We start from the raw sequence: 12941 nt of genomic DNA, 5'->3' as shown, positions 1-12941 counted from the left end.
CTCATGCCCTGAAAAGAAATAGAAGGAGGGCTTTACAAGTGAAGGTGTATGACATCGCTGTGCACAGGTTCCAGGCCACCCATCACTCGGGTGGCTTCCCTGATGCCGCACGGTGGGATGAGGAGCAGGGCCTTGAGGATCCCCAACCCGGTTTCAGAGCCTATCCTCAGGGATTGGCTTTTTTGATGGCCTTTGCTGATCAGCAAGGGGAAGGACGCTGGAGGAGCTGGCAGCTCTGACAGGCTATTGCCTGACCCTCAGGTTCCCGTGTGGCCGGTGGTTGGGGAAGGGCATGGATGACGGAAGCCTGGAGCGGGTCCTAGTCGGGGACCTGCTCACATCCCAGCCTGAGGTGGACGAGAGGCCGTGCCGGACCCCGCCCCTGCAGCAGTCTCCCAGCGTCATCCGGAGGCTCGTTACCATCTCACCCAACAACAAGCCCAGTAAGTGGGAGATGGGGCTGGGCCCTCATGTTGCCCTGCCTGGGGAATGGGCAGATTTTTGGAAGTCCTGATAAGGGAGCCCAGATCCCCCGCAGCCTGTGCAGCTGCCTCAGGAACCACCTCTGCCGACAAAGACAAAGCAGCCTCAGGCATTTGTCACCCTCCTCTCATGAATCAGTTGGGGGGGTTTGGCACTCTCGTTAGAGGACTGGAAGGAGCGGGGAGAGCTCCTGGATCCTGGCCTGGGTCCTCTGTGCTATTTGTATGTGACCCTATAGAGGAGAGGGGTTTACTTTCTGGCCTTCCCCTTCCTGGTTCCTGGGCTTTACTGTCAAGTCGTGGCACTCTTTTGGTTGCCAAAAGTTCCAGGGCAGAGTGGAGAAGAAACTTGACCAGCATCTCCTGGAGACAGAACTCTAAGATCCTAGCTTTTGCTTTTTGTCCCAAGATTTTAGGAAGAGCTAGCTCAGCAAAGTTGGGTGGGCAAGAGCCACCCTTCCCAGGGTCCAAGCTGCCCTACCTCTCCCGTGGGTCTTCCTATGTCCTCAGTCTTTTGCTCAGTCAACTAAGTACTGTTAACCTGAGACTGGATATCTGCTTGATTTTTATCAGAGCTGAACACTGGGCAGATCCAGGAGTCCATCGGTGAGGCAGTCAATGGCATCGTGAAGCACTTCCATAAGCCTGAGAAAGAGGTGAGCCTCCCTGCCCTCCAACCCAGGGCCTTATATTGAGTAAGAGAGAATAATCTTGTTCCAGGCCCATGTGCTGTGGACAGCCCAGCGCATAGAGTGTGTGCCTCAGTTAGTTTGAGATTCAGTGGATTCCTTTCTCTGGGGACCTGTGCCTAGGGTTGCCCTGTTTTCCTTACTCACTGACAACCCAGCAGAGTCCCTGGGCCTCCAATGGACAGTGTATTTCTGTCCTCTTCTGAATTTGTCTGGGTCTCCCTGAACAATGGCCACATGGGCTTTGTCCCCTGCTGGGGGCCCAGAACCATCATCTGTTCATTCAACAGCTATTCACTGAGAGCTGCTCTAAGTCAGGCCCTGCCAGGTGCTGGGGAGACTAGACAAGGTCCCTGTGTCTTTTGCTGCCCTCCCAGGTGTGGGCAGTGGGCTGGGGATGCAGTGGTGGGAGGGCATCTTGGCTGAGGCAAGCCTGGCACTCTCCCCTGTTTCCTTATATAGCGAGGTAGTCTGACGCTGTTGCTTTGTGGAGAATGTGGCCTTGTCTCGGCCCTGGAACAGGCTTTCCAGCATGGATTTAAATCGCCGCGGCTCTTCAAAAATGTCTTCATTTGGGATTTCTTGGGTGAGTTGGGCTAGGGCGTGAGGGTGGGAAAAGCATGCAGAGACATGGGGGAATCATCAGCATAATGTGGGTGCTGACCACTGGGGTCTGAGGTACAGAAGCCGAATCAGGTGACTCTCAGGTTAGATGTGTTTGCTTGCCCTGGCTTTTCTCGGAGGTAATAACAGAGGCCCTCCCACCCTTCGCCCCTCATCTCCTGAGAATTGGACAGGAAAGATTCTTTCCAGGCATCTGTCATATATAATACAGGCTTAGTCATGACTCCTCACACTTCCTGCTCGTAGGTCCAAAAGACCAGTTGCATTGGAGTCCAAGCCCTGTGTTACACCCCCTTGGAGAATTTGATGCAAGAAGCTTCTCCCTCAAGAGTTTTGTTGAGAAAGGACCATCTTTATATCAAGGGCTACATAAAGAAATTTAAAATACAGAGATAGGGAACATAAGGATCATTTTTTATTTTTATTTTTTTTTAAAGTGCCGATTGTTTTAATTTATTCAAAGTGAAAATAAATATCCACATGGAACATTTTATAAAGTAAATGGTTTCAAAATAAAACATTTAAGACAAAATGGCCAGTTAAACCATACTATCAAAGTGAATGAAACACAAATTTTCAAATTTTTCAAACTAAATATACATAGTCTCTCTCATTTTCAGTTGAAGATGCAGTATTGAACGTTGGTCAGTCATGTGTGATTTTTAGGATGCCTTTAGAATTGAAGTCTGAGACTACAACTAACAAAAAGCAAGCACTTGGCTGCTTCACAGCAGGATGCAGATTCCTCTTTCTCAGCAGAATTCCAGACATTCATAAGGATCATTTTGAAGTGTGACCAGTGGCCTCAGAGCACTCATGTTATTCCCACTAAGTTACTTGCGTTGACATGGAGGTAGGCCTGTGGCAAGTGGCCTACAGGACAGTCAGGGACAGGTCGGTTTTGAGAGCCTTTGTCACTGGCAAGCTTGTCTCCTCTTCACAGAAAAAGCACAAACCTATTACGAGACTTTGGAGCAGAATGAACTTGTTCCTGAGGAAAACTGGCATATGAGGGCCCGGAACTTCTGCCGTTTTGTCACTGCGATCAACAATAATCCCCGGAACATTGGCAAGGATGGCAAGTTTCAGATGCTGGTGTGCTTGGGAGCCAGGTACTGCAGCCTCATGGCCCAGTGTGCACACAGCCAGCCCTGCAGGTGGTGCTGGAGGCCCAGTGTGGTGCGGGGGTGGGGAGTGGCTAATGGCCAGGTGCCCTTGGGCAGGTGAGGCCTTGGAGGCCTTGGTAGAGGCCCCTACTTTTCTTCATGTACCACGTGTGTGTGTGTGTGTGTGTGTGTGTGTGTGAGTGAGAGGGGTGGGGTGGGGTGGGGATGAAAGCGTGTGTGTAACTGGGGAGGAGGGGCTGCATTTTGATGCGAAGGAATAAAACCGTCCCCCTGACAAAATTTGAAGTAGAGTGTATATATCTAGTCATTTCTTTAACAAACATTTGAATGTGCCAGGCCTCATGGAAGGTGTGGGAATAGAGCTGAATAAAATACGGTCTCTACCATTTAGAAGTTCACTTGTCCTGATTATTTAGTACAAGGCAGAAGTTTGGGAGAGTTCAAAAAAGTACACATTCATAACGTTTGCTGAAAATGTAGAGAAGGAACAGAGGAGGCTCAGGGAGGAGGTGGTATTTGAGGTGAGCCTTAACGGAAGGGTAGACGTGAGGAGGGAGCTTGAAGCAGACAGAACTAACAGAGAGGCCCTAAAGGAAGAAAAGCATGTGGGGTCAGGAAATAACAGGTGGAATGTGGGAAGGAAACACTTTAAGGGATAGGGGCCATGAGGAGCTGGGACAGAGTTGATTTTTAATCAGGGAACTGAAATGATAGTAATTTGATATCATGGATGGTATGCATGGGCAAGATTGTTAGGGGTTATTCCAGTGGGTCAGGTGAGAGCACGAAGCCCAGATAAACAAGGCAGTTTTTATTTAGGCCGTGGAAGGGAGGGAGTTGGCATAGTTGTTAAAAACAGATTCAGGAACCAGATTCACCAGGTTCACATCGCAGATCAGCCACTTACTAGCTGTGTGCTCTTGGACAAGCTGCTTAACCTCCATCAGCCTCACTTTCTTCGTCTGTAAAGTGGAGATAATAATAGCACTGATAGCACCTACCTCACATCATGGGGTTGTCATGAAGGTTAAATCTCTTATAATGGTGCCTGGCACATGCTGAGTGCTATGTGGATGTCAGCTTGCAGTGTTATTCCTGGTGGTGGTCGCTGTGGGGAGGAGCGACGATCTAGGAGAGACTGGCTGTTGAGATGGAGGAAGTGCTGCTGACAGGACATGGTGTCTTGTTGGTGGGGTCGTCTGGGGGGCTAGAGGGGGAGGCGGAGCAGGCCTTGTGGCAGATGACAGGGCCTGTTTGGGTCAGGTTGGGTTGGCATCCCTAGGGCTCGGTAGCCCACAGTGGGAGCCTTTTAAAGCCATGTAAGACATCTTCGCCAAGTGCTCTTAGGGGAGGGAAAGGGGGCTGCGGGGAGATCTGCTTCTCCAGCTTCAGACTTTGTTCAGGGAGTGATGGAGCAGGTTTCCCCCTTGGGCTTTCGCTAACCGTCTCCCTTCCCTTTCCCTTCTAACGCATCTGGACTGATCCTTCCCTGCCAGAGATCACCTCCTGCACCACTGGATTGCCCTGCTGGCTGACTGCCCCATCACCGCACACATGTATGAGGATGTGGCGCTGATCAAAGACCACACACTTGTCAATTCCTTGATCCGCGTGCTGCAGACACTGCAGGAGTTCAACATCACGCTGGAGACATCCCTGGTCAAGGGCATCGACATCTGACCTCCCAGCACCAGCTAGCAGCAGGACCCAGAGACTCGCCTGTAGCTCTGCCCACCTTCTTCCCAAAGGGACCTACGCGAGTTGTGCAGGAGATGAGAGGAGATGTACACTCACTGTAAAAAGAAAAGTAGAGGATTTTTGGAATAAATAATCTATTTTAGAGTTTTATTTGCTGATTTGCTTTTTACACACTTTCATGTGAAAGAGTGATAGGGAGAGGGAGACGAGGTTGGTGCCGCTTATTTTGAAGCTGGTGCCCTCCCTCGCCGTGGCCACGCGCTGGAGCCTGCGGCCTCCCTGGACTGAGCCTGCGGCACGTGCGGGGCAGCTCTGCTTCCTCGTCCCCGCCGCGTTAATGAGGCCATTCCACATTGTTTTTAAACTGATGTTTTCTATATTAACATTATTATGGATATTTGGCTTTCACGGGCCACACACAGGTGTGCTGAGCAGGAAGCCCCAAGCTCCAATCAAAGGGATTTTTAGTAGTGCCTCTAAAAGCACTGATGAGGCAGCTCCATGGCTTTTCTTTTTCTTGTCAGTATTATTTGGGAAGGAGACATGCCAGGATGTATCATCGTGCAGAAAATCAGTTTCCTCTTGGCACGCAGTTGCACAGAAGTAAACATAAGCACGTTTTAACAGGTTTTCCTTTTCTTTCTTTTATGTATTATTTATTTAACCCTCCATTGTGTGTTTTAAGTCTTTTTCTTTTTTCTTTTTTTTAAGGAAAGAAAAAGCTGTCACAGTCTAACTGGCTATGTTATCATTGTTAAATTTATGTTATTTTGCGACTTAGAAACCAGCTGCAGTATGGCCCACTTAATAAAACACCTGAAACAGAACTGTGTGGGTCCCTGACTTTCATGGCGTGTTGCGAGGAGTGGGTAGTGGAGGGTGCAGTTGGGTCTGTCTGAGAGAACCAGGCTGTGGCGCCGCCTCCCAGGCCAGGACTGCCCAGAGGGGCTTGTGTGTCTTGGGTCCTACCCACTGCGGCACCAGGAGCTTTCCTGGCTGTTTGAGAGGGAGGCATCCCAGGGTTAATTTCCCACTACCCAGAGGAGGAGGCTGAGGCAGAGAGGGGAAAAGACCTGGCCAAGGTTGCAAAAGTTGTCACTTGACCGAGACGGGATGGGCCATTTCTTGAAGGGTAAGAAAGACCAGGTGTGGGAACATGGCACATGAGACCCTGTCTGCCCTCGGGAAGGAAAGCTTTTTCCTGAGAGAAGGTTTGCTTTTCCCCAGATGGCAGGTGATAGAGCTTTATAAGGGTCCCAGGAATCAGCTTCCTTTGGTTTTATTCTTCAACCAAGCTGCTTTGGCAGGAAGCTCCAGAAGTGTAGCACAATCAAGTACAGCACCTCAAGCCAATCAGTGTCCTCTTTTATGCTTCCCTGACTTTGCATGTTCTGTTCTCTGCCTGGAATGCCTCCCCTCATGTCCACTTATGTTCATTGTTCAGGGTTTCCTTTACCCCCCCGGGGAACGGTTAATCATTCCCTCATTGTGCTCCTGTAGTTTCTTAGATGCTGGGACTTCCTCTCTGGGTTGTTATTGCCTGCTTTCATGTTGGGCCCACTCCCTAGACTGAGCTCCTAGAGGGCGGGGAGGGTCTCCTGTTCATCTCCCTCCCTGGTGACTGGCAGTGCTAAGGTGAGGCTTTTTAAAGAGGTGAGGAAAGCGACTGGAGGCTTCCGGGACAGCTGCAGTGCGCCATCCTGCCGGCAGGGGGTGTGAGCGGGTGGTGGGAGTCTTCAGGTTTTTTTGGAAGTGGGGCAGGTAGGCAGTGCCTCTGGAGCATGTGTATGTTGTGGGCCGAGATCAGAGATGACCTTAAGCCAAGTGCTTTACACATACCTCTCCCTTTTCCTCACAACTCTGCAAGGCAAGTTTAGATTATTCCCAGTTTATAGGCGAGGAAATCGAAGTTCGGAGAAGGTTAGTCACTTGCCCAAGGCCACACATCATGTAAGTAGTTTGCAGTTACCAGAACTGTTTCACTCCAAGCTTGTGGCTTTTCCATTGACAACTGCTCCCTTATTGGATTCAGGTCTCTGCTCAGATGTCCTTAGAGAGACCTACTCTGACCACTCTAAAATACCAACAGTCACTTTTTTCCCCTATTCTGCTTTATTTTTCTTCCTAACATCGGCAACCATTATACTAATTATTTGCTAATTCTAAATGTAAGTTTTATGAGGGAGGAACCCAATCCACTTTGTTCATGAAGTAGTAACTGGCACAGGTTATGTACCTAGTAGGTGTCTGTGGAATGCGTGAACTCATTGGCACTGGTTAACATCACAGACTATGGGCCAAAGTCCTTGGGTTGAATTCTTGCTCTGCTACTGGGACTTAGCGCAAGCTATGTAACTTTGCCGAACCTCAGTTTACTCACCATCGATGAAATGGGAATGGTAATAGTGGCTGCCTCATAGGGTTGTTGTGGGGACTAAATGACTCTGCTTATATGCCTGGAATAGGTCAGCTGTGTGTAAATGTTGGTTGTTGTTATTACCCCATTGTTATCAAGCCCTGTCCTGGTTCCTGACTGAGACCCAGACCCCCTGTCCTTGAAGAGCTCAGAGGCAAGTGCTGCAGGAGAATATGACATCAGGGAAGATACTGACCACAATGAGTTGTGCTTAGGGTGGAGGATTGTCCCAAGAGTGGACATTGCATGTAGAGTGAACAGCATGTGCAAAGGCATGGCGATATGAAGGTACCTGCCGTACTGTGAAGCTTGGGGAAGTCTAGTTCTAGAGTCAAGTCCGAGACAGGGAGGAGAGCATATGTGTGGGCTCTGCATCCACAAAGTGGGAGACAAGGAAAAGGCTGACAGGTATCCCAGGGCTTTGAACATTGCTGGTGCTTAGTAGATGTGGATTGAATGAATGAATGAACCCATGCTGCAGGCACAAAAACCAAAGCCATACCACCAGTATGTGGCATTCCTTGTGCACATTTACACCTGTGAAGAATGTTATTGCTGCTCTGGCCCCTCCTTCTCTGACATGAGAAATGGAAACCTGTGGTCAGAGCATAACTGCTGGGCTGAGACATGACAACTGTGTGGCCTGAACAGGTCACTGGCAACATACACTCATAACCAACGTGTATGGTCTACTGCCTGGCAGATTCACCCATGACCGGACCACGTCTCAGAGGAGCAAGGGGAGGATACTGTTCAGGTAACCTGGGAGTATTTCTCCTCTGCCTTCAGCCAGCGGTCGAGCCGGTTAGAGTTAAATGACCTTCCTGGATGTGGTCATGGGTCTAACTTGTAAAGTGGTCCAGTGGGTCCTGGCTCTGTGTGGTGTGTGCACAGCGCCCAGCACTTGATTATGTTCTTTGATGGAGGATGCTGGTGGCCTCAGCCAGCCAAAAGCAGTGGAGAAGCAACACCCTTTCCAGCAGACGCTGCTGCGAAGGTAAGTGTGAATCATGTTTTATAGATCAGGGCTCTCCTGGAACCATCTGTGTTCTGCTCCTTCTAACAGCTGATTGTGCTATGAATGTCTCACTTTCTACTGTGTTTTGTTTTCTAATCTGCAGCAAACCCTTTTCGGAATGATGTGTGATGTAAGAGAACAGACGTGTTCAGTAGCTCAATGTTTCAAGGACATTCGAGTCAGCTGCCTCTCAAGCAGCTCCGGGTAGATAACGTGCAGTCATTGTGCTCAGCAAGCAGCCCTTCCTGCCTCGGCTTCTGCACCTGCTCTAACTCAGTGCTTCTCAGACTCTGAGATTTCAGGGACTGGTCAATAAACAGGCAGATGAGCTCAGTGAACTGTTACGAAGCGAGCACCCTGGTAACCACCACCCTGGCCAGGAATAGAGCTTCACCAGCCTCCCCGGCACCCTCCGAGCTCCCCACTCCCCGTTCCTGTCCCAGCTGCCTCCCTCCTTCCAACGTCTTGACCTTTATAGTAGTGACTTCCGTGAGTTTCTTTTTTTGCTTTGTCACCCAAGTGTGCATCCCTACACACTATAGTTTGGTTTTACTGTTTTGTTTTTTTTTTTTTAGACTTGATACATCTCTCAATCTAACGAGTTTCCTCTACCCCTTTCTTTTCCTTACAGTTTATCTGTTGAGGAACCTGGGCAGTTTGACCTGTAGTTTTTCCACAGCCTGGATTTTGCTAGTTTCACACTGGGGGGGTGCAGTTCAATGTGCTCCTTTACTCTCTGCACTTCCTGCAAATCAGCAGCTAGATGCAGAGACCTGATTCGCCTCAGGTGGGATCCCTCTGATGCTGAGGCTCTAGGCAGTGTGTGCTCATTTACCAGGAGGCACCTCATGTCTGGTGTTCCCTTTTATTGGTGTCGGCGGTCACTGATGCCCAACACCTATATCCGGTAAGTAATTCACTGGGGGTTGCAACATGGGGATATTCTAATCTATCATTTTGTTTTCATTTATTAGATGGAATAATTTTATAAGGGTATGCTGCCCCCTCATCTATTTGATTTCTCAGTAGAGTTTGTATAGGAAAGGCAGAATAAGTGCTGAATTCTTTCCTTTTATTTACTCAACTTTTAAGACAATGAATTGGACTGGTTCCCTGCTATCCTCAGAAGGTGGCTATTTAAAAAAAATTACTATGAACTTATGAATAAACGTATCTGATGGGTTTCATTTCATTGCAATTATTGTCTTTGTTGTCCCGTCTTGGCTGTTGGGAGCCTCTTCAAGTTGGTTGGCTCCGGAGTTGTTTGACAAGACTCTGGTGGTTGCTTTCTGGCATTTCAAGATGTCCCAAGCTCCTCTTGTACATTTTCTGTCCTAAACTTGGAATCAGCTATTTCTCTAAGAAGCCCTGGGTTTCACGTGTGTTTTACCCATCCCCTATGTATAAAGACAGCCCTGCCACCTCCTGCTCTTCAGGCTCAATTATCTCTGCCAAGATGGTGACTCCTTTCTTGTCTGCTGGTCCTCAGACACATGGAATGCAAAGTGCCCTGGTGGCAGCTGGAGCCTATAGTTCAATGCACCGGGACCTAAAGAATGTAGTTCTGTGTCCCCTGGAAAGAGTGTGCTCCCTTTGGAGACCAGTGCTTCCAACCCCGCAGAACCCAGAGCTGCAGAAACAGGAAGCACAGTGTCCCTCAGTGGGCCCTTGGAAGTGATGGTAAGTGTGGCCACTCCTTCTTCTGCCCCTTGGTTCCTGGAACCATGTATTCTTCCTTAGGGACGCAGCAGCACATGAAAGTCTCTGATTTAATGCATGTACTGGATCCTGAAGGATGGCACCCCACCTTTTTTTTTTTTTTTAATTTATTTAATTTTATTTTTGGCTGCGTTGGGTCTTGGTTGCTGCGTGCGGGCTTTCTCTAGTTGCGGTGTGCAGGGGTTGCTCCTCGTTGCAGTGCGCAGGCTTCTCATTGCGGTGGCTTCTCCTGTTGCGGAGCACGGGCTCGAGGTGCGCAGGCTCAGTAGTTGTGGCTCGCGGGCTCAGTAGTTGTGGCTCGCGGGCTCTAGAGCGCAGGCTCTGTAGCTGTGGCGCACAGGCTTAGTTGCTCCACGGCATGTGGGATCTTCCTGGACCAGGGCTCGAACCCGTGTCCCCTGCATTGGTAGGCGGGTTCTTAACCACTGCGCCACCAGGGAAGCCCTGCACCCCACCCTTGAAGATTATTGCCTCAGATTATTGAAGCTAGTGCTTCAGTTGTGCCTTTAGTAGGCCATGTCAGGGCTCTTTGAGGTTGGTAACGTCTGGATGGTGCAATTAAAAAAACAAAAAAATATATATATATATATATATCACCAGTGGATCCTAATGTCATGGGCCCACTCCCTAACTTGCCTCACTGTGAAGTGGGTGCGCTGGTTGAATGCTATGCTGATGTAATTCCGTACCTGAGGATCAGGTACTCTCTAAGCTTCTGGATATTGGTGCTAGCTGAGGTTCTGTGGGCAGAAAAGGCAAACATTTTCAGAATAGATCTCTATCCCTGTGAGGATGAACTGCAGGCTCTCCCAGGATGGAAGGGGCCTGATATAGCTGATTTGCCATCAAGTGGCTGGTTGGTCTCCTCAAGGAATAATGCCATATCTGGGGCTCAGCTTTGGTCTCTTTCGCTGGCAGATTGGACACTCAGAGGCAGCAGTCGCTAGATGAGCTTTGGTACGTGGGCGTCCGTGCTGGTGGGCCTATGCATAGCCTCCGTATCTATCTTGTGACCAACTCCATTCATGTGCTTATTGTGCCAGTTCCAGGGTGGCCAGTGACAAAGTGGCTGAGTCATTTAATCTACTTAATTCACTTCTCTTCTGTGGTGGATGCTGTCTGGTGGGTGGTGATGGTTGACATACTGCCTGTCTACTTCCAACCACACCCCTCTACCCCAAACCTTCTTCTTTTTTTTTTTTTTAATGGTCGCTCAGTATGGGACCGGGTTTTAGGTCTTCGGAAGAGTCGCCTCGGCCAGGACAATTTTTTTTTAAATTAATTAATTAATTTTTATTTTTGGCTGTGTTGGGTCTTCGTTTCTGTGCGAGGGCTTTCTCCAGTTGCGGCAAGCAGGGGCCACTCTTCATAGTGGTGCGCGGGCCTCTATCGCGGCCTCTCTTGCCGCGGAGCACAGGCTCCAGATGCACAGGCTCAGTAGTTGTGGCTCACGGGCCCAACCGCTCCGTGGCATGTGGGATCCTCCCAGACCACGGCTCGAACCCGTGTCCCCTGCATCGGCAGGCAGACTCTCAACCACTGCGCCACCAGGAAGGCCCCTACCCCAAACCTTCTTGTCGCTAGTCTTCCAGACCCTTTCCTTCCAGTCCCCTGACTAGCCAGCTAGGCCACGGGCCACTGCCCGGAATGTGTGTCCAGCTTCTTGTATACAGCTCTCCTTCCATAACCAGGGACACTGTCTGCAGCTCATTGGGAAGATTTTCCCTTGCTTCCCACTGTCTTTCAAGGCAACTCTTGAATGTGACTGTCATACAGCCACTGTCCTTTTTGGCTTCCACCCACATACCAAGCTGACCTACCAGCAAACCAAGCAAGGTTACCATTTCCATCTTACAGTGATCTACTGCTGGCTGCACCTGACTTTATGACTTGGCCAGCTTGACAGACCCTGTTCATAATAGGAAGTTCTTGATGTCTTTTCACTTGAGCTCATGGATAAGCATTTCATCTAAACCAGGGCCCAGGGCCAGGAGCTGCTTCTCAAAAGGTGTGTAATTTTCTGCTGTAGATGGCATGACTTTGATCCAGAATCCCAGGGGCCTACTTTGTGATTCTTTCCCTGGGGCTTGCAATGAGCTCTAGATTGCATCTTTACCCATCATTGACACTTCCAACACTATAGAGTCTGCTGGATCGTGTGACCCAAATGACAGGCTATTTGCTTAGCAGCTTGGACCTCTTGTAGAGCACTCTTCTGCTCCAGGCCCCACGGAAAGCTGGCACTTTCTGTGTCACCAGAGAAGAATTCCTAGGTGTGGAATGTGGGACCTCCAGAGACCAAAGAGGCCTTCCAGGTGCTGAGCTTCCTTCTTTGTGGTAGAGGATGAAAGAGGCATCAATCTGTCTTTTAATTTGAAGGGGCTATTCTGGCACACCCACGACCACTGGACACCTAAAAACTTCAGTGAGGTAGCAGGTCCCTGAGTCCTCATAGGGTTTATTACCCACCTTCTGGAGCATGTGTCTTAAGGTTTCCAATAAACTAGCCACCTCTTGTTTTTCCCACTCAGTCACTATTTATTTATTCTTTAATAAATTCCTTAGGGACAACTCATAGGAATATTATTTCCAGAGTCCTTACATGTTTTACTTGAAGGTCAGTTTTGCTAGATATTAAATCTTGGCTCACATTTTCTCTCCTTGGATATCTGAAATACCTTATTCTGTCTCTGGCATGAGTTATTACTGTCAAAAAGTCTAATGATCACTTTATTTCTTTTTAAAATCACATGCTTTTTTTTTTGGCTAAATGCTCAAAGGATTTTTCCTTTTTCTTTAAAGTTAAGTAATTTTACTAAAATATAACTTGGTGTTGGTTGTCCTAGGTCAATAATCTCAGGTACATGGTGTGCTCTTCCAATGTGAGGGGCCTTGGGTGATTTTCCTTTCACTGTGAACAGAACACCCATCTTGGAGGAAATACCCAGGTCATGCTTTTTGTGGTTTGACTCCAACTTAAAGTTTTAGATACCATCTTGGCATCTTCTCTGCTGATCAGATACTCCCTTAGCTCCGTCTGGGCCTGCTGCCACTCTGCACACTGAGAGAATGATCTTGTTCACAGGTGGTCCAGTAGGTCAGTCTTCTAACGTGACCCTTAAAACACTGAGAGTATTTTCATTCACTTTTCCATTCATTTATCCAACA

The 12941-nt window shown here is 48.8% G+C and overlaps 1 protein-coding gene and 1 long non-coding RNA gene across 4 annotated transcripts in view; one reads left to right on the top strand and one right to left on the bottom strand.

Annotated features, from left to right (window-relative positions):
* DENND5A (DENN domain containing 5A) overlaps positions 1–5447 on the top strand; it is a 110573-nt gene extending 105126 nt beyond the window's left edge. For 2 of the 3 annotated variants that reach the window (XM_082478055.1, XM_082478054.1), the window contains 5 exons: positions 262–443; positions 1056–1138; positions 1634–1757; positions 2739–2907; positions 4419–5447. In XM_082478055.1, coding sequence (XP_082334181.1) covers positions 262–443; positions 1056–1138; positions 1634–1757; positions 2739–2907; positions 4419–4602 — 742 coding nt within the window. In that variant the 3' untranslated portion in view covers positions 4603–5447. The remainder of the gene's footprint in view (positions 1–261; positions 444–1055; positions 1139–1633; positions 1758–2738; positions 2908–4418) is intronic. The other variant, XM_082478056.1, reaches the window with a different exon arrangement.
* LOC309668375 overlaps positions 1–12941 on the bottom strand; it is a 485025-nt gene that overhangs the window by 114677 nt on the left and 357407 nt on the right. The gene's annotated exons all lie outside the window — the stretch shown is intronic.

The sequence above is a fragment of the Balaenoptera physalus genome (genome assembly GCF_965194825.1).
Source record: "Balaenoptera physalus genome assembly, chromosome: 10".
Lineage (NCBI taxonomy): Eukaryota > Metazoa > Chordata > Mammalia > Artiodactyla > Balaenopteridae > Balaenoptera > Balaenoptera physalus.
This window is presented reverse-complemented; position numbering and strand designations above follow the sequence as displayed.